Source organism: Macaca fascicularis, chromosome 8 (genome assembly GCF_037993035.2).
Source record: "Macaca fascicularis isolate 582-1 chromosome 8, T2T-MFA8v1.1".
Lineage (NCBI taxonomy): Eukaryota > Metazoa > Chordata > Mammalia > Primates > Cercopithecidae > Macaca > Macaca fascicularis.
Window position 1 is genome coordinate 851,228 of NC_088382.1, and position 22,214 is coordinate 873,441.

At 50.2% G+C, this 22,214-nt stretch overlaps 1 protein-coding gene across 9 annotated transcripts in view; it reads right to left on the minus strand.

The window, feature by feature from the left end:
* ERICH1 (glutamate rich 1) overlaps positions 1-22,214 on the minus strand; it is a 65,264-nt gene that overhangs the window by 22,115 nt on the left and 20,935 nt on the right. For all 9 annotated transcript variants that reach the window (XR_012416989.1, XR_012416990.1, XM_074000178.1 and 6 more), the window contains one exon: positions 7,181-7,315. Coding sequence is in view for 5 of the 9 variants with exons in the window: in XM_065518719.2 (XP_065374791.1) it covers positions 7,181-7,315 (135 nt within the window). In the remaining 4 variants the exon portion in view is untranslated. The remainder of the gene's footprint in view (positions 1-7,180; positions 7,316-22,214) is intronic.

Consider the following 22,214-nt stretch of genomic DNA (forward strand, 5'->3'; position numbering starts at 1 on the left):
CTATGAAGTGTTTTGTAAATATTCTTCACTGACTTGGACTCGTGACTTTCTGCGTTGAAAACTTAACTGAAACGCTCATTTACTTCACGGGTTTTCAGTGGTACCACAGAGAAGACGGAGGCTCTGAAGCCTGCAGCTTAATTCCAATTTCTGTCAAGACATCTGTTTTCCTCCTGGGGATATTTTAGCATCTTCTTCCGAGGCCTGTGTCTGGCATCTCGAGGGTCTTTCTTCATTATCGTGGTAGGGACTTTCAGCCATCTTTCTGTTCCTGAGGGTCTCTTCAGCTTTGGGCAATTCATGTATTATTTCTTCAGTAATTGGCTGGCCACAGTGGCTCAGGCCTGTAATCCCAGCAATCTGGGAGGCCCAGGCAAGCAGATCACTTGGCCCCAGGGGTTTGAGACCAGCCTGGCCAACAAGGTGAAGCCCCTCTCTACTAAAAATACAAAAAAAAAAAAAAAAAAATTACCTGGGTGCAGTGGCGCACACCTGTAGTCCCAGCTTCTCGGGAGGCTGAGGCAGGAGGGTGGCTTAAACCCAGGAGGCAGAGGTTGCCTGGGTGACAGAGCAAGACTCCATCTCAAATTAATAATGATAATCATCATTTTCTACCTTTTTTCTCAGTTATTCTTTAACTTCAATTAATTATTAGTATCTAGTAAAATGTTCATAATCACTCTATTTTTGTAACACATTCACTTCAAGCTAAAAGTAGTGTTAAGATATACCAATATCTAGACATTTCTCTAGTCCAAATTGCTTAGGCATATGTGCCAACAAGAGCTCGGAAATCAAGTAAATATGTTTTAAGAAAACAAATGGCAATAAGAACAAATGCATTCTTTTCTTTTATTTCTTCCTAGGCAAGCAAAACAAAACAAAACAAAACAAAAAGTGTAGATCTCACAGGTGAGTTACTTCAAAGTTAATGCTTGACACCCTGCAACCACAGTCTTTAATCAAACAGCCAATGCTATGCTCACTGGCTTAAGTCCGGGAAGAATCTAGGAGATGCCAAAGATACAAAAACATGACCATACACAGTGCCAGCCTTTTAGAAACCATCACAGCCTTTTCTGATGGCCCAGGATGCACAAGCCCTCCAGGTCCAGGCTCTCATCTCACTTGTGCATAGGTAAAGGCAGCCGAGCAACATGTCCCTCGCAGGACACCCAGAGTGAGAGAGCGAGAGTGCGCGCACAGCAAGGGGCCCCTCCCCTCTTCTAGGATCAGGCGAGCTTGGACACAGCTGAATGTGTGAAGTCTCATTTCAATAAACCAGCACGACAAGAATGAAACACTGCTAGCTCTGACTTTGACAGGCCCTTGAGAGGGCGAGATGCGAGGACTGTGGAGCGGGGGCAGCCCCACCACCCGCCCCCCGCACCCACGAGCCAACACTCTGGAAGGCCTCAGAGAAGTCAGGCTAGGGCTCCTTCAGCAAAGGCAAAAAGCGGAGAGAGCCACGATTCTGTCACAGCATGGACGGATGTTTAACTCACACGGAATCCACATTAGAACCGCGCATTTACTGCATGCTTCCAGAAGCCGTGAAGTTAGTAGCTAGTTCAACTGGTGCTTGCTGCTAGAATAATCATCACAATAGCTCTCCACAGAAATGACTTATGTTCATGATTCTGCCGCTGGATCTGAGCACAGAATCTGAGTCAATGCCTCAAACACCGCTTGTGATTACGAACCGGGGAAATACTGACACTTGCCTTATGGGCTGTTTTTATACAAAATCATTCAACGCAGTTCACCAAATATTGACTTAAGAATTCCACCAGGCGCCAGGCTAAGGCGCCTCAGGGAATAAAAAGCCGGCAATGCTCACGTTTGCACAAGCTTTGCAATAAGCCCAGACGGTCTGGCACAACAAACGCTAAGCGTGTGGGTCGACTATCACCCCCTGGGCAGGGAAGGGGCCCGCTAACAGCACGCGCTGAGGGCGCGCAGGGGAGAGGCGGGAACCCCTAGACGAAGGCGGGAACCCCTAGACGGAGGAGGCGGCGGCGCGGGGAGCGCGACTGGAGGGAGGCGGGTCCCTGTGGAGCGCGGCAGGGGGGAGGCGGGTCCCTGTGGAGCGCGGCAGGGGGGAGGCGGGTCCCTGTGGAGCGCGGCAGGAGAGAGGCGGCAGCGCAGGAAGCGCCCCGGCGGCCCAGGCGAGGCAGGAGGCGGCGCCCACCCGACCCAGGGCTGAAGTCAGCGGAACCCGGGCCAGTGCCCGCGGCGCCAGGGGGAGCGCGCCAGGCCCGCGGGGCAGCCTCGGGGCGTGGCCAGAGGGACCCGAGCCGAGGCCGGAGCAGGTGGACTTTGGGGCGGCCACGGAGGAATCGGGGTCGAAGTGCGGAGCGGCCCCGGGTGCAGCGACCCCGCCCCTAGAACTGAGCGCGCGCGGAACCGGCGCAGGCCTCCGAGGCTTCCAGCCGAGACGGGACCCGGGTTTCCAGAGCAGGGTCTGAGGCTCCAAGGACATCCTGGAGGGCGGGAAGGCGCCGAGAGACCCGCCTGGCCCCGATCCCCGACCGCAGGAGGCTCTGAAAAGGCGGGGGAGACGCGGGGCGGCCCGCGGTTAAATTCCTCAGGCACCCCATGCAGTTCCCGGCTGCAAAAACACGCGAGACAGGAGAGGAGCGAGGGTCTGCAACCCAGGTGGGGCAAGGGCCCCTTCAAGGCCGTGGCGAGCGGGGCGCAGGACGCGGCGAGGCTCCTGAGCCGTCCACGCACGTTTCCCCGACGTTCTCGCAGAACCCGCAAAGCAGGACCCCGGCCACAGCTCCAACCCGCGCACCTCCGACCCCCTCTCCCCCGCCCCACCCGTCCACTTCGGTCCCGCCCCTCGGCCACGCCCTCCTGTCCCGCCCTCTCCCCCTTCCCCCCCAACCTCGGTCGCGCCCCCGGCCCCTCCGCAGGCGCACACGCTCGCTTCCCTCTGGGCTTCCTTAGCGCTGCGCCCATTCTGTAGGTCAGGCTCACATAGGAGCCCCCCCAGGTAGGATCAGCTTCTACAGCGCCCTCCTGGAGCTCCTCCTAGTCTTAGGGCCTGAGCACACCGCCCAACAAAAGCGTTTAAAAAGCATTTGATACAGTGAATTACTTGGTAAACCCTGATTACTCAGTGTACTTCCAAAAAGGAAAAAATGTAGCTCAGAAAACAAGCCCTGTTATTATTAACTTAATCTAAGAAGAATGAGTTAAGCAGCTGAGAAGTGGGGAAAAGTGGAAACTACCAGAAAATGGAGGTCAAGGGAAACAATGCTACTGAATAAAAACAATGAACAGCTGAAATCTGGGCTTCCTGGCAGCCAAAGCAAAAAGGGTATCCATGGGAAATCACTCTCGTATCCAACAAGAAGTATACGAGTTCATAAGAACAAAATGTTTTTCTGGCGCTGAACTTTAAAGGGAGTACCTTTCACCTGGATTTCTACAGAACTGCTAGTGACTGCACAGTGAATGGGGAACAAGATTTTAAAGGACAGTTTTACAAAAACAAGGAAAGAAGGCCAACACTCTCCATGTCTTTCGATTAATCTGCAATAAAAGATGAATATAAAAAGTGAAACTCCAAGATGATATTTTCCCAGAGAGGTAGACTCATATAAACTAGGTGAAGAGCTCACGAATGATTTTTTTTTTTTTGAGACGGAGTCTCACTTTGTTGCCCAGGCTGGAGTGCAGTGGTGTGATCTCAGCTCACCATGGCCTCCGCCTCCCCAGTTCAAGCAATTCTCATGCCTCAGCCTCTCAAGTAGTTGGGATTACAGGTACGTGCCACCACACCTGGCTAATTTTTGTATTTTTAGTAGAGACAGGGTTTCGCCATGTTAGCCAGGCTGTTCTCAAACTCCTGACCTCAGGTGATCTGCCCACCTTGGCCTCCCAAAGTGCTGGGATTACAGGCGTGACCCACTGTGCCTGGCCTCACCTATGATCCTGACTGGATGTAAGGCAAGCATTTCCAAAACCTAATGGACTGATCAATTCCTGTGTTCCCTGAATGAGGCTCTGAGATGCTGGTGGTGCCCCCACACCTCTTGTCTCCTCCTGGAGGTGTCTGGCAGGAGCGAGAAGGTGCACCACCATGGAAGTTGCCAGCCACTGTGTGCCACTGGAAAACCCAGGGAAGAGAGGCATGTTGGGGGCACTGTAGACATTTTCTTCTAAAAGTTACCTGGCTGGACTTGTTTCCAGCACAGTGGCATAGGGACACACTCATGCCGCTGGGAAGGTAACCAGTGTCCCCACAGTGGTCAGCTGGGCCCAGAGTCCTGCCGTCCCCACAGTGGTCAGCTGGGCCCCGAGTCCTGTAATGCGGTCTACACAGGAGAAAACGGACGTGAGGGATATTTTGAGGACAACGTGCTTACCCCAGCTGCCCGGAGGAATGTTCACATCATTGTATTTAATAGACTCTGTAACTTCAGGTAGGGCAGTGTTCCTATGACACGCAAGGACCACGAGCAGAAGAGTGTCCTGCCAGATAAGTGAGTTCACCTGCTAAATGCGGCTGTGTAGCATTTTCCATGGAGAATCTGCCAAAAAGGACAGCTTTCTTCTGGCATAATCTATAGTGGGTTGTTCTGTCACTGACAGGCCAGGGGCTCACCAGCTTTGGGAGAGCAAGACACAACCCCACAGCAACAAGAGAAGGAGTATGTGCATGTTTCTGTCTAGAGCCGAGACCCATCAACCCAGGTGGGAGAGGTCCCAGAACCACATCCAACACACCACCACTCAAGACTTCCCACAGCCCGTCTCCTTCCACCTGTTCCTGACGAGCTGTGAGCCCAAAAGCACCCAGAGTCTGTGCTTGTCACATTCAGAGATTACCCACAGAACACAGACAAGACAGAGACAAACGGCTGGTACTTGGGTCTTCCTGTGCTGGCTTCTGGGCACAGGCCTGCCTGTCTTCATAACAAATACACACAGGCCCTAACTGATATGGTTAAAGAGCACTAAATCTCCACTTATCACAAGGCAGTGGCCAGGTACCCAGGACAAGACCAAGGGCAGGGCCTCAGCCTGACGGAACCGGGACCGGCAGACCCGAGACCAGGGGCAGGGCCTCAGCCTGACGGAACCGGGACCGGCAGACCCGAGACCAGGGGCAGGGCCTCAGCCTGACGGAACTGGGACCGGCAGACCCGAGACCAGGGGCAGGGCCTCAGCCTGACCGAACCGGGACCGGCAGACCCAAAGGCGCAGCAAGTGCTACTGCGGGGGTCCAGACGGCCTTTGGGAGGATGGAAACTAAGTCTCAGAGGCCAGGCAGCCAGGAGGGGCCAGGCTGAGGGCTAAGCACCAGGTGTGACACCCATGCCTGGGTGACAGGGCCATGGGCAGCCGATCCAAGCCGCTGCGGGGCCGCCCGGCACAGGGCAGGGCTGCTCAAGGTCCTGAGTGCGAATGCCCAGAGGGCCCAGTGCCAGGCACAGCAAAGGCAAAAACAAACAGCACTTGCCTCTGCAGCTTCCTGGGAGTTGAGGTGTGGGCCCCACCTGTTCAAAATGAAAGCCAGCGACCTGAGTGCTTCCAACAACGTTGGCCATTGCTTTCCCAGCTCCAGTTCTCACCTCTGTGCTTAAAACCGCAACAGAAAAAGCTCAAAGGCTCTTGCTTCTTGTGTGCCGTGTTCCCACATTGACCTCGGAGGGTCAGAGACAGAGGGGTCCTGTCCTTGCTTCTCCCGGCCTCTGGCTCCTGAAGGCCCTGGAGGCTCCATCAGCTCCGCAGCTGCAAGGCTGTGCTTGGGGCTTGCTCTGGCCATTTTCTCTTTCATTTTGAAGAACAAAGGTAGGAAACACGATTACAGGGTGGGCATTGCTGCCTTTTACCCAACTTTACCATTTCAAGTCACTGGCACCAAGCCATCCTGACAGTCTGCCTGGAGGAGGTGGCAAGGGGGCCCGGGCAACAGGAAAGGAGTGACTCCTCAAGGGCTCCTGGACACACGTCCTCAAGAAGCAGCTTGTGAAGAGGAATGCCTGTCTACCTGGTGCAAGTATCTTTCCACTTCCTGTAAGAACACTGGCTAGCCCGGTCCTGACACAGCCTGTCTGGGAAGCAGTGATGGCTCATGGCCAAGTCAGCCTTCTACGCTGGGGTCCAGCACAGGTCTGCCCTGGGAACATGAGCAGCATGGACAACGGGGTACAACAGGGCGTGAAGGCCAGCCGCGGACAACAGGAAGGGCGTGAGCGAAGGCCGACGCGCTTCCTTCTTGAACAGATTAAGTACACAATGAGGCATATTCACCCAGAGTATTTATCTTCATAAGAACATAATTAAATTTTCTAGTTAAATAATCTATTTATCTAATAATTGTGTTTCAAAGATTTTCAACAGGGCTTGAAAGGATGAATCCATTATTCCCTAGTTATCTCATTTTTGTTTGGATGGTTTCCGATCTTTTAGGAAGCCAGAAAGACAAAAGCAGTCAAAAACCATATTTTGTTGACATTCAAATTAATTAATGTTTGTAGTACAGAGTTTCTTAGTTTATATATTGCTACAAATCATCTAGGTACAACTTTTATTTGAAAATTCTAAATTCCTCTTGTGCACCTTAAAAAAGATCAACGTAAAGCGAAAAGAACCATATCCCTCTTAAGGTAAAAAGTATCTGGGCAACTCCAGCTTTTCCATGCTCAACAGTAAACTGTATTAAGAGAATATTGTATGTTCTTTCATTCATACGACATGCAACAACAGCAATTATAATGATTTCTTCCAAAAGAGATTCGAAATAAGTTATTTCCTTGATTACAAATTTGATGTACAATCTCAGAAATTTTGAGAAACTTGGAAATTCAAGAAAATAATGTTTTACTAAACCAAGACAAGTACTGTTAACAATTATTTAATGGCATTTGATATGTATTTAGTTCCAGAGTACTCCTAAAGCATTAACAAACATGGGCTATAGTCATATTCCCACTTTCAATCTCCCCCATATGAAGTCTTTTTTCCTGTCATTACAAGTTTTTAAGCATCACTTTTAATGGCTATAGAATACATACGTACACCATGTGGTTCACTATACAGTGTAAGAACATGCTCACCTACCCCCCAGGTATAAACTTAGATAAAGGTATTACAATACTTCAAAACTGGGAAATAAGAGCTTATCTGCAAAGATGTCCACCTTTCCTCCCACCCAGCATTTTACCTTCTGTGTCATCCCCGCTGGAGGCGTGCTCGGGGCTCCCACAGCTGCTGGGCTCGGGCCAACAGGGGACATAGCCCTCGGGAGGCCCACTGGCGGTGTACAGCCGTCTGGCAGTCGGGGTCTCAGAGCTAGCGTCTGCAACACAGGAGGAAAACAGCAGGAACTGGTAAATATCACAAAACGCAGTCATACATTTATTTGCCTTGATTACATCATCATTGTTTCTCTAAATTCATTCAAGATGTGAAATCAAATAGCTCAATAAAACCTAACCACTGTCATAAATACTGATTTTAATATGTCAAGTATTGTGCCAGAAAAGCAAGTCAGCTACACATCCAGCCAAGAAAAAGGAACTGTCCATGATTATTTGAATTCGCATTAAATTACTTATCATGTAATACATAATAAGTTTTGTAATACAATACAAAAACATAACTAATTCATGAGCATCGCACGACACACCCTTTATCATCACACCAGGAGTCCCTGGGGATTTTAGTGCACAGACTTCTGGGTCTTTTTCTCCACACGTGCTAACAACATGTATACACTGTGGCTGTGTGCACACATAGACACACACACAACAGACACACAAACATCCAGAAAACAGAGACAACACACACAGATACACACACAGAGACACACACAGAGACAGCACACAGATACACACAACAGACACACACGTGCAGACACATCAACATCCAAAACACACACACAGGATAACACACAGAGATAACACACACACACACAGATACACACACAAATACACGGACAACTCACACAGAGGCACACAGACACAGAGACAACATACACAGCCACACACACAGATACAGACCACACACACAGGGACAACAAACATACACAGACACAGACATGTACAGAGACACAGAGAGATACACAAACACACAAGCACACACACACATACATCTTCACGGGATCGTGTCACACACTTTATTATTATACACTCATATAAGTTAGACATTTGTATCTTACATGTATAACATCAGTTAGAGTGAATACAGCATGTTAAAATGACATATTGCAACTTAAATCTGCATACTTTTAATGGCTACATCATATCCCATGCGATGGAATTATAACCAGGACTTAACCACTTTCCTCAATGGCCACGTGGAGCTGACCAGAGGTTGCCACTGCAGACAGCTGCTGGGACCTCCCTGCTGTGTGCCCCTCTGTGCATGGGACCTCCCTGCTGTGTGCCCCTCTGTGCACGGGACCTCCCCTGTAGTGTGCCCCTCTACCAGAGGTCATCACCACCGTGGACGGCTGCTGGGACCTCCCTGCTGTGTGCCCCTCTGCGTACGTGGCTGTTTGGTTCCTGCACAGGGATCTGCTGGTTTAGGGGCAGGTGCTTTTGCCGGCTTTTCACGCACACTGTCTGGAAGGCAGCAGGGCCACTTCCTCTCAAACTGTTGGACACTAGGCAGCCTCTGTCGGTTTAGTCTTCCTTTTTTCATGCAGAATATGGCAGTGACGCTCTTGCAGGTGACAAACACAAGTGGACATCCCAGCTGGGCTTTCACCAAATGATGTGCATTTGATTTTGAAAACAACAATGACAGCTATTGAGAAAAATCACTAACACATATAATAGAATGTAACTGTAAAAACCTTGAAGCCTTTTCAGGTTCCACTGTCGTTAACATGCTTTGCTGTCTTGAAGGCAGGGTGCCAGAATCCTAGTTCTTAAACTAATCGGATTCACCGCAGCTGATTAATTCCTATGTCATTCCCTGCCAGAGCCAAGGGCGGATGGAGATGGCTTCTAAGTACACTGTCCCCTATTGGGTAAATCAACATTTGATCATTTGTCACAGAATATTTTTGGAAGCTTTTAATCAGCTAAATCTTTCTAAATAAGAAAGTTAAACAGAACTTAGAAATGTCACTGTTCACTTAATCATTAGGATGGACACGGGAGGGATCAGGGAACACTCAATGACTCACGCAGAGAAAACAAGAAAACAAGGACATGGCTAAGAGGATGGGTCCAAAATGTGCCGCGCCAGGGAGACGGTTCCGGTCTGTGGGTGACCGCGGGCCGGGCTGCGCTTCTCAGCCATAAGTGGCACCTCCTGCCACAGTCACAGGCACCAGGCAGACAGGAGCACCACGAGGGGCCTCAAGGCTGGCCCGTCTGTGAATCACGGTGACCTTATAATCCATAATACCTTCTGGTTCTGACGTTTGATATTCTTTTGGGTAACTTATGGTTTACTGTGAGGACATTTATGCCTTGCACAAGTTGGATGTTACATGTCTTGATCAGGTGTAAGGAAGAGACTGGTTACACTTTATGGGGTGGGCGACAGCGAGAAGATTCCCCGTCCCATCGTCTCCGCCACCGGACGCACAGAGAATGCAGCATCTGTGAAGCATAGCTCCCCCGGACCTGGCATCTAAGAGTCAGGTCAGAGAGGGGCAGGCAGAACCCCACCTCCCTGCTGGACAAGTCACAGGCACCAGCATCCCTCAGGAAAGGCAGAGGAGTGTGGTGGCTCAGAGCCCGGGGTGACAGGCGGTTGGGTGTCCTGCGGGTTCCACCAGCGTCACCCCTTCGCAGGTGTCATTGAACCTGGCTCCTTTCTTCCCGTCATGTTCTCTTCGGCTCCTCTGGGCTGCTCCTGGCAGCCATCAGTTATGGAGGGGCTCATGGCCAGCCCCTGGCCCACTTTAGGTGACCGCCGGGTACCACCCAGCCCTGTGCGGAAGAGACCCTCATCTGTTCCCTCCTGGCTCTCCCACCATCTTTCAAAGCTCCTCCTCCCTCTCCCCACAGCCCTTGCCCTTGCTTCACCAGGAAAATAAAGAAATCAGAGAAGACTGCCACGGACACCTGCCCACCACGCTGGCTATGAGCAGAGCCCACATCTGACACAGATCCTTACGCCGCGCACCTGGCAGAGGCCAGCCATCCTGCCTCTGAGAGCGCGGCAGCTCCCACCTCCCTCCCTCTCCTCCCTCCCCATCAGCCTGCGCCTGTGCTCTTTCCTCTCACCCTCCCTCCCTCTCCTTCCTCCCCATCAGCCTGTGCCTGTGCTCTTTCCTCTCACCCTCCCTCCCTCTCCTTCCTCCCCATCAGCCTGCGCCTGTGCTCTTTCCTCTCACCCTCCCTCCCTCTCCTTCCTCCCCATCAGCCTGTGCCTGTGCTTGTTCCTCTCACCCTCCCTCCCTCTCCTTCCTCCCCATCAGCCTGCACCTGTGCTCTTTCCTCTCACCCTCCCTCCCTCTCCTTCCTCCCCATCAGCCTGTGCCTGTGCTCTTTCCTCTCACCCTCCCTCCCTCTCTTTCCTCCCCATCAGCCTGCACCCGTGCTCTTTCCTTTCACCCTCCACTCGTCTCCTTCCTTTTGGAGACCTCCGTGGGGCTCTCCTGTCCTCACCGTGACTTCCCTCCCAGGAGGCAGCTGGCGTCACCTTGCTGCATGTGCTAGCAGGGCTCTCTGTGTATAGACAGATGCACACATATTGTTCTTTCCTCTGTCTTTTAAATGAATTCAGCAGCGAACTCTCACGGCCTCTTGCTTCTTCACCCACGGCCTGTCTTGGTGCTGAGGCTCCCATCCCTCCTGACAGCTGTGAATGGCCCCAGGGGACGAGGCGGACACCACTCACTCTCCAGCCTCCTGCTGGCGCAGGCGCAGGCTCGGCCTCGTCTCTTCTCTGAACAGCGATGGAGAAGCCCGTGCAGCGCTGGCCACACACGGGCCAACTGAATCAGCAAGAAAAAGTGCTGGAGGCAAAACCAGGGCCCACGGTGCCTCCTGCTGCATGCCCACACCTCGGGGTGCCTGGAGAGAAGCTTGGCTCAGACTCCCAGTGACAGGCCTGCAGGTGCCCAGCCCCAGGCGACCCCTCCTCCTGCCTCCCTTGTCAAATCATCCCCTCGCCTGGCACGGAGCCAGGGGTCTGAGGGCGGGTGAGGGGTCAGGGCAGGTTCTACCAGCTCTTTGCCATTTTGGTCTCCCTGCCCCCACCCACCCCGCGCAGCCCTTGTGGAAGCCACACGGTGCCCACCCCCTCCTGCCACCCTCAGCCACCCACACAGGCGCCCTCTCAGGAGAGGAACTTCAGCGGTCAGCACAGCAGGTTTTCCCTGAGCAGATTCAGGACACGCAGCAGCAGCACGTGGGTCTGAGAGACAGAGCAGAGTGGGTGACGGGTGTGGGGTGACCTAGGCTTGAGCCCCTGGGAGAGGCCGTCCCTGAGATGAGGAGTGTAGGGACTAGGAGCTTTGTTTTGGGGAATAAGGCAGCTGCCTGATGGGCTACAAGGGACAAAAATCCCTGCGTTTGGGGTTGGGCCCAGGTTGGAGAGCTCACGGGGGCCACAGACATGTGCACTTGTGACACAGGAGCCATCGGACCTGGGAGTGGGTGTGGACAGGAGTCGGAGGCATGAGCTCTGGGTCCCTCCACGTGCAGGGGTTGTGGATATGAGTCAACTTAACATGCAGAAGGGAATTATTCAGCCAAAGACAGAACACTTTAATATTTTAATGCATCATATAAACTACCCTAAGAAAGGCCATCCTAAATCATATTCCTTTTTTTTAACTTTTGAGATGGAGTCTCGCTCTGTTGCCCAGGCTGGAGTGTAGTGGCTCGATCTCAGCTCACTGCAACTTCTGCCTCCCGGGTTCAAGCGATTCTCATTCCTCAGCCTCCCGAGTACCTGGGACTACAGGTGCACCACCATACCCAGATAATTTTTGTAGAGATGGGGTTTTGCCATGAACTCCTGACCTCAAATGATCCTCCTGCCTCAGCCTCAAGTGCTGGGATTACGGGTGTGAGCCGCCACGTCCGGCCCTGAATTACATTTCTGTCAGCAATTGATGAGTATCCATTTTCGTGAATTCTCGATGACAAGGTGGTCATTGAAAAAGTACACACTTTTGAAAAATATTTTTAAAAAGTATTTTAGAGTCGGGGTGTCACTCTGCGGCACAGGCTAGAAGCAGTGGCGTGGTTAGGGCTCGCCGTCTCCCTGAGCCCCTGGGCTCAAGCAATCCTCCCTCCTTGGCCTCCTAAAGTGCTAGGATTACAGGCCTGAGCCACTGTGTTTGGCCTGAAAAGTCTTTTGTCCGTTTTGCTGGAAAAAGTGCTGGAGGCAAAACCAGGGCGCATGGTGCACCTCTGTCCTCCTCACATAGGATGCCACCAAGTAGCACTAAGCAGTCTCTGTGGGTTTTTTTTAACCAGGGAGGGTCTCCAGGATCATCTTGCAGGGAAACTGCAAGTGCCAAGCACAGCTGCTGTGCGTGCTCCCAAGTCTCAGCTCAGCCTTAGTGGGAGGCTCAGGTGAGTCCAGGAGCTCAGGCCATGGGTGCCAGGACCATGCCTGGGAAGAGGCACCGCACTCCAGCCTGTGCAACACAGGGAAACCCTATAAAAAAAAACCCCAAACCCACTAAATTTCAGCTCAGAAACTCCCCGCGCCTTTGGCTCCATTCTACAATATGGTCACAGTTACTCTGAAATGAGATGTGTAAGGTTGGTTATTATCAGGAACGAAAGAAAACGGTATTTCCCACCAGCAAAGATAACTGGCAAAATGCTAAGGCAGGGAGCGCTACCCCGACGAGACGGCTGGACAGAAGAGTGGAGGCCACCCCGATCGCTGTCCTGATGGCCTTCTTCTCTCCTGGTACCACGACATTTCAAGTAATTAGATCTACATCCACTGAAATCAGTGTAAAACCCGAGGACAAGCACCACCATGCTGCCCGGTATCTCTGCCGCACGCGGCACCGACCCCCTCCACCTCTCGGGGAGATGGCGACTCACAAAAGCGGGCGTTCTGGAGAAGGAGAGCGGTTTCATTTACCTCCTATTTTCATCATATTTAAACAAGCTCCAGCATCCAAGATCTCAGCACACACGCGAATGCACACACACGAGCAGGTAGACACTCAGACCCACAGAGGCACACAGGCCCGCACACGTGCACAAACCCGCACAGGCACACAGACCCACACGCGCGCACAGACGCGCACACGGGCACAGACCCGCACACGCGCACAGACGCACACATGCGCACAGACCGGCACAACGCACAGACCCACACACGCGCACAGACCTGCAAAAGTGCACAGACCCGCACCCGCGCACAGACCCCCACAGGCGCACAGACCCGCACCCGCGCACAGACCCCCACAGGCGCACAGACCCGCACATGCACACAGATCCAAACATGCGCACAGATCCGCCCACACGCATAGGCCCACACAGGTGCACAGACCCGCACACACGCACAGACCCGCACAGGTGCACAGACCAGCACAGGTGTACAGACCTGTACACACACACCCGCACACACGCACAGACCCACACACATGCTCACGCCCGAAAGCTCCACTCAGTCCTCACTACCCTGCTTCCAAGCTACAACTCCTTACAGCTGTTTCCTGGGCCATAAAAGGTTCCACTGCCTCGTGGCTGCTCCGAGAAGGTGCTCAGCCCTGGAGGTCCTGGCCCCATCGGATGGGCTCCTCCGTGCAGATGTGGTTTGCCGTCTTTCACAGACTCTTAACCAGCTAATCACAGTCTTGGTAAAATATTCCTTTATCAGAGGCTTCCACATGGCAGATAATAGGAAAAACTCTCCCAAAAAATACTTAACAATGCCAGATAAAACACAGCAAACCTTCCTTAAATGCACAGCCCAGCTCTCAAGACAAGGGCAATCTGGCCCAAAAATGAAGGAGGAAAAGCAGTGGAGAGGAAGTGCAGGTGCCAACCACACTGCATGCAGTATCATGGACAATGTGAACTGTCCCCAAATCATCTACCAGTGACACAAATGCTGCAACTTGACCTGATTTTAAAATACACATGGAAAAGCCAAGGGCCAAGAAGGGCAGACCAAGGGCTGAAGAATAATGAGGTGGACAGGTCTGCCCTGCCGGATGGGAGCACGCCGTACCCACGGGTGGGTCTGCCCTGCCGGATGGGAGCACGCCGTACCCACAGGTCTGCCCTGCCGGATGGGAGCACGCCGTAGGATGGGAGCACGCCGTAGGATGGGAGCGCGCCGTAGGATGGGAGCGCGCCGTACCCCAGAGCAGCTGGGAAGCTGAGGCACAGGCGCGGGCCCGGGACAGAGCCGCTGCCACAGGGGCTGGCCCAGCACAGAGGGCTGAGGAAACTGCAGCCCCAGGTGAGCAGCGCAGAGTCGGACCCACCAACTCACACCAGACAACAACTGCAAGGGCAAACACTAACTATGATACGTGTGTTTTTTTGCAAAAAAGTATAAAATATCTTTGCTATTGAGGTAGATTTTAGATAAAGATTTCTTAAAACACAAAAACTATGAAATTAAAGATGAAGTCACATTATATCAACTTCTAAACAATGGAAGACGCTGACGTTTTTAAAAATGAGAAGGCAGCCAGGCGCAGTGGCCCACACCTGTAATCCCAGCACTTTGGGAGGCTGAGGTGGGCGGATCAAGAGGTCAGGAGTTCAAGACCAGCCTCACCAACATGGTGAAACCCCGTCTCTACTAAAAATACAAAAATTAGCTGAGCGTGGTGGCAGGTGCCTGAAATCCCAGCTACTCAGGAGGCTGAGGCATGAGAATCGCTTGAACCCAGGAGGCGGAGCTTGCAGTGAGCTGAGATCACACCACTGCACTCCAGCCTGGGCGACAGAGCAGGACTCCGTCTCAAAAAAAAAAAAAAAAAAAGAAAAGGTAATCCATGAGAGAAGGTGTTTGCTGGGCTTTGGAGCATCTAAAGAACCCCAGAAATTGGTAAGACAAGCCCTGCAGAAACACGGGCAAAGGCAGATGGTCAGGAGGCATGAAAGGCTGTCCAGTTTCGTTAGCTGGGTAACGTGCATTGAATAAGAAACAGAAACCTCACACTTGATTAGTGAGACTGCAAACACCTGGATTAACCGGGCTCTGGAGAAACAAGAACGCCGGGTGAGTCAAGCAGACACACAGTGGCATAGCTGCTTCAAAGACAAGCTGGGAATCTGTCCCTCCATTGAAATGTACAACCAACACCTCTCTAGGCACACACCCCAGGGAAACTCCCCAAGTGCAGACACACGAAGACAGAGAAAGATGCCAGAAACCACAGGAGCAGGCACCTCCCACTTCTAGCCAAGACGGAAAAGACTTGAACAGACACTTAGAAGAAGAAATGCAAATGGACAATAAGCACAATCGAAAGCAAAACATGAAAGAGGCCGGACGGTGCAGTCCGTGCTGCAGGATTCACTCTCACCACACTCAGCACCAGGTTCCGTGACAGCGGACGGTCACGACTCGGCAGGAGGGTTTGCATCTTGTGTAGGAGTAACATTGGTGCTCGCAGCTAACGGCCAAGACCCGCCAAAGTGTACCCTTTCGGCCCGCACAGCCTTGGTGATGGACGCAGAGGGGCAGGGCGGAAGCCAGAAGGCAGGAGCGAGAGCTGGACGCCCAGGGAACCAGGCGGAAGCCTGTCTCAGTCCTTGCTGCTGACAGTAGCAGCGGTGTCCTGCCCAGGCCAGGTACCCCACAGGCCTGGGGTCAGCTGAAGGAGGGCCCAAGAAGCTGCAGAGAGCTGGAGGCCCAGAACTGCCCACAGCACCCAGGCAGGCAGCAAGTCTGCAACAGTGCACGTGAGCTGCGTGAGCTTCCACCCCCAGGAGCTGGAAACTAAAAGGGCTTACGTCCACCTTCCGAGTTTCAGGCAGAAGGGCCTCCCGTGGCCCCCTGTAACCAGGAACATTCGGGGAGGGAACTGTGGGAACCGCAGTTCAGCACAGCCAAGGGGACAGAAATGAACCCATCCTATCTGTTAATGGCACGTCAGTAAGATACAGATGAAGGTGCAGGACAGAACAAATGCACACACCCCACCCTCCTCCCAAGGCCCCACCAAAATGAGAGTAAGTGGGTTTGCAACACACGGAGGACAAAGGAAGGACAGATGAAAAAATACAGTGTTGGAAGGTGAAAAGTAGACGGGATACTGAATCCTACAATGGCAGCCGAAACACACCAGACACGAGACCTGTGCCAGTGGGGCTGCCAGGGAGCCTGGAAGTGGGCAGAAAAGGGGTGCAGGCAGGCTGTGGAAGCCTCCCCACCACCGGAGGGAGACCAGAACTCACTCTCTGCCAAGGCCAGGTCTGGCCCCCGGGAGCCTCAGACACCACAACTGAAGGCGAAGACCCCGTAAGATAAACAGGGAGGTAGAGCCTGTCCAGAGTGTGGGAGGCCCTTCTCCTCCTTCCCGCTCCCACTCTGAGATGCAATAACAGAAAAGAAGGGTGCAGCAGGAACGGTGGAAGATGAAGTTTGAGAAAATCTCCCAGAAAGTGGCCTTAAACCACTAAACCATAAAAAATCAGGGAGAAGATGTAAGAAAAAAAGGGAATCTATTGGGAGACTCAATGTCTGAATGACAGGAATTCTGTAAACTGAAGATTGAAAGCAAAGAGGAGGAAATGATCAAGGAAACAAGAGAGCGGCACACGTTCCCAGACTACGGAGGCCAGGACAGATAAAAACAGACCACGCTCAAGACCTCAGCATCAAACCCCACCACACGAAGGCCAGAAGCAAAACCTCAAACTGCTGCGAGGGAGGAAAACTGCTCGTAGCCAAAGGAATCGAGACTAGAATGGCAACTGCCTTCTCACAGCGACACGGGATGTTAAAAGTCTTAAAGTGTGAGAGACAATTATTTAGCCCAGAATTCTACACCCCAAAAAACAAATTTTAAGTACAAGAATTAAGGTACACTTGACCTTCAAGATCTCTAAAATATTTATCTCCCAAAAACCATTTTTCAGGAAGTTACTAGGGAATGTGTTTCAACAAAATGGAAGCAAACCCAAGAAATAAAAAGACTGAGGCCCAGGATAGCAAAGGAATCCCCTGGGAGAGGCGAGACGGGGAGTTACAGCAAGGACTTGGGGGTGGCCCATGCTTGGGGGTGGAACGGTCTGGAAGAGGCCACGAAAGATGAAGCTCATTGAGCCCTGAATGTGTCTGACCATAGAACAAAGACAGGGAGGTGCGCGAAGAAATTGGTACTATTAAGTATTCAGGAGAAAATGTAAAAATCCAAGGAAACTACTAACTCTATTAAAGCTCCGCTCACTCCACTAAAGGTTTCACAAAATGGAATAATCATGTGTTACGTGACCAGCAAGAAACTGTATTTACGGAGACATAAACATGTAAACAATATTGATGTACAAACATTTTGAAAAAATTATATTGGAAGGACAGGGGTTGTAAAAAATATGCATACATGGTGGGGGAAGGTGCTAAAAAAAAAAAGGAAATCCTTAGTTTCCAAAGTCAATACATAGATTTAATCCCCTCCTTCCCTGCCAAAAAAGAAGAAGACGACAGGAAGCAACAGCGTAAGTGTGTGACTCCGAAACGGGGGGTGGTTTACCCCGGAGCAGCCGCCGCAGAGCTGGAGGGTCTGTGACTGGAGTGAGGGGCAGAACACTGCTGTTTTTAATAATTCCTGAAGAATTATTTGAATCTAAAATATATGCAACATATAACTGACAACTTAAAAATAAAGTTCAATATGGGCTCTTCAGTGAAAGAAATTTACCGAAATGCGCACACCCTGGTTATTTTGGTTGTTGACAAATTAGTCTTTCTTTGGGACAAATGGAATTATCAACACTCTTCTAGAACCAAAGAAACAGATCGTGTAAAGTGAACAAGTATCAATCCACTGGTTAAATCATTGCCATAATTACCATGCTTTGTCCTAACTGTACAAGAACATTTTCCTCTGTCTCATGTCCAAGGGTGGATGTGGGCACTGATCCTCATCCGGCTGCCTCCTGTCCCTCACAGGGCACCACTCGGCCCAGCCCTGATATCCAGCAGGCCTCCTCCTGGACATGCATCTCAATGAACCCTGCGCGATGGCCCGTGCAGAAGGGACCCACGGTTCTTACCTTTTTTATTGTGATTTCATCATTTTGCCCCGGCCAAGACTTCTTTTATTCTAGGTGCAAGTAAATTATAACATTTTTCCTTTAACATTTCCAAGGCATAGCACTTCGAAAAATATGCTGCTCTTTCATGATTTAAAAAAAAAAAAAAATCAATAAACTGGGCATAGAAGGGAACTTCTTCAACATGATAAAGGCCACGTATGAAACCCACAGCTAACACCATACAGGATGGTGAAAATGGGGATGCTTCCTTCTCAAGATCAGGAATGAGACCAGGATTCCCACTCGCGGCACTTGTTGTCAACATCATAGTACAACTTCTAGCCAGGGCAATTAGTCAACAACAACAACAAAAGGAAGCAAAGGGCATCCAGACTAGACAGGGAAAAGTACAACTATCTTTACTCACAAAGGAAAAAGTAAAACTACCTGAAATCACAGATGACAGCATCTTGCACAGTGATGCACCACACAAGACGCTGGTCAAGGGCTGGCTGCATGTGGGATGGCAGAGCCTCAAGATAACGCGGACCCTGAAGATGGTAACTCTGCACTTTCCGTACCTCTTTAACGTTTGGATACATGAACACTCACCATCGTGTTACAGCATAGGCATGTACTGACCGGGCAAGCAGCCTGGGAGCAACAGGCTGTACCACACAGCCCCGGCCCGCAGCCGGCTCCACCGCCTCCTGTGTGCAAGCAGACTTTGCTCACACAACAATGGAATCCTCTAAGGATGTACTTGTTGGAATGCATTATCATTGTTAAGTGATGTGTGACTGTATATAGAAAACCCTAAGGGATCCACAACAAAATTGTAAGAGCTAATAAACTAGTTCGGCAAAACTGCATGATACAAAGCCAATGCACAAAATCCCTTGCATTTTCACACACAAACACCGAACGTTCCCAAAAGAAAACAAAAAAGAAAGCAATTCCACTTAACAATAGCACTAAAAAGAATAAAATACTTTGGAATAAACTTTTTAAAAAAGGGTAAAACTTTTCTACGTCCTGAAAGTACTGGAAGGAAAAATAAAAAAAAAGATAAGGCCAGGCGCAGTGGCTCACACCTGTAATCCCAGCACTTTGGAAGGCCGAGGCAGGCAGATCACCTGAGGTTGGGAATTCGAGACCAGCCTGACCAACACAGAGAAACTCCATCTCTACTAAAAAAATACAAAAAAAAATTTAGCTGGGCATGGTGGCACATGCCTGTAATCCCAGCTACTCAGGAGGCTGAGGCTGGAGAATCACTTGAACCCGGGAGGTGGAGGTTGTGGTGAGCCAAGATCATGCCATTGTACTGCAGCCTGGGCAACGAGTGAAACTCCGTCTCAAAAAAAAAAAAAAAAAGATGAAACTGCAGTCTGAAAACTACAAAATACGGTTGAGAGAAATTAAAGAGGACTTAATTGAATAAAAAGACATCCTAAAGTTAGGGAACTGGACAACGTAATATTGTTAAGAAGACAATACTGCCCAGTGTTCTACAAACTCGTGCGATACCCATCAAAACTTCATTTTTTTTTTGGCGGAAATTGACATGCTGATCCTAAAATTAATGCAAGAGACCCTGAGTCTTGAAAAAGAACAAAGTAGAGGGACCCACACTTCTCAATTCAAAACTTAGTACACAGCTACAGCAGTCAAAACAAGATGGTGGATGGTACAGACACGGGATGGACATAAATCAATGGAACAGAATTGAGAGCCCAGAAATAAACCCCACATCTGTGGCCAACTGATTTTTTTTTTTAAGACAGAGTCTTACTCTGTCACCCAGGCTGGAGTGCAGTGGTGTGATCTCGACTCACTGAAACCTCTGCCTCTGGGGTTCAAGTGATTCTCCTGCCTCAGCCTCCCGAGTAGCTGGGACTACAGGCTCCCGCCAGCACGCTTGACTAATTTTTGTATTTTTAGTAGAGACGCATTTTCACCACGTTGGCCAAGGCTGGTCTCAAACTCCTGACCTCAAGTGATCCACCCACCTCAGCCTCCCAAAGTGCTGGGATTACAGGTGTGAGCCACCGCACCCAGCTGCCAACTGATTTTCAAAGAGTGCTAAGTCCACTTGATGGGGAAATGATGTCTTCCACAAATGGTGTTATGACAATTGGATACCCACATGCAAAGGAATGAAGGTGGAGCTCTACCTCACACCATACACAAACATCAGCTGAAAATGGATCAAAGACCTACACATAAGTGCTAAAACTATAAAACTCTTAGAAAAAAACCTAGGCATAAATCTTTGTGACCTTTGATTAGGCAATGATGTCTTAAATATGATATAAAAAACACAGGCAACAAAAGAAAAAATTGATAAATTGAACTTTATCAAAATTAAAAACTTTGGGGCTTTAAAAGACCCCATTAAGAAAATGAGAAGCTAACTCATGGTATGGAAGAAAATATCTGCAAATCAGGTATCTGATGAGGACTCAGTATGGAGAATGTACAACCAACTCCTACAACTCAGCAACAGAAAGACAATCCAATTAAAACTGGGCAAAGGATGTAAACAGATAGCTCTCTAAAGAAGATATACAAAAGGACAACACGCAGGAAAAGATGCTCAACATCCTCAGTCATCGGAAAAATGCAAAACCACAATGAGATACCACTTCACACCTACAAGGGTGGCTATTAAAAAAAAAAAAGGAGTGTTAGTGAGCATGTAATGTAGAGAAATGAGAACCTTTGTACAACACTGGTGGGCATGTAACATGGTTCAGCTGCTGTGGAAAAGAGTCCAGCAGTTTCTGAAAAAAATAAACTTGGAGTTACCATTTGACCCTGCGTTTCCACTCCTAAGTATAAACTCAAGAGAATCGAAAACATACGTCCACGCCAGGCCACACAAAAATATGTGCATGGATTCTCACAGCAACATTACTGACAATAGCTAAAAAGGAGAAGCAATCGAACGTTCATCAGCTGACGAATGGAGAAACACAATGTGGCCCATCCACACAATGGAGTATTAGCCTTAAAAAAGCAAGTGAGTTCTGACCCACGCTACAACAGGAGGGACCCTTTAAGAAATTATGCTACATGAAAAACCCCAGACACACAGGGTCATACGTTGTATGATTCCATTTATATGACATGTTCAGAACAGACAAATCTATAAAGAAAACAGATTAGTGGTTTCCAGAGGCCAGAGGGAGTGGGGAATGGGGGCTGAGTGGTTAAGGGATGAGGAGTTTTTTTTTTTTTTGAGACAGGGTCTCACCGTGTTGCCTAAGCTGGAGTGCAGTGGCACAATCTTGGCTCACTGAAGTCTTGACTTCTCAGGCTCCAGTGACCCTCCCACCTCAGCCTCCTGAGTAGCTGGGACTATAGATGCACATCACCACACCTGGCTAATTTTTGTACTTCTTGGTAGAGACGGGGGACTCGCCATGTTGCCCAGGTTGGTCTCCAACTCCTAGGCACCCACCTCGGCCTCCCAAAGTGCTGGGGTAACAAGGTGAGCCACTGTGCCCAGCCAAGGTGTTTCTTTCTGGTGTGGTAAGAATATTCTGGAATTAGAAGGTGGTAATGGAATGGCTGTACAACAGTGTCAATATACTAAAAAGCACTAAATTGTATACTTTGAATTGGTTAATTTGAAATGGTAAATTTTAGGTTACCTTTCTGGGGTGCAGCCTTATCTATCTCGTCCTTGTGACACGACCTCATCATCACAAATTCCCTTTGAAGCCAGGGCCAAGTGGTTTTGGTTGCTTGTAATTTAAAGGTCTAAACTGTCCAGGGAACTCACCCAAGGACATTAGACTTGATAGACCAGAGTCTGAACCCTCCGAAATCACATGGGAGACCATGTCACCAAGGGAACTGAAGCAGGGGCAGCGTCTGCACGCTCACCCTGGCGGGGTCCTCCCTCAAGGGCCATAGTCTGTTTCTCTGGGGTGTGCCCACCCGTCCTGACTCTGCGCTGGCACTTCCACCTGGACATGGCTCCAATGGTTCAGCAAAAGGCTTGTGCACTCGACCTCATTTGCTCCCTGGAAAAACAATTTTTTACCCTGTGAGACTAGGTCAACTCACATCAGTATTTTGACTTTT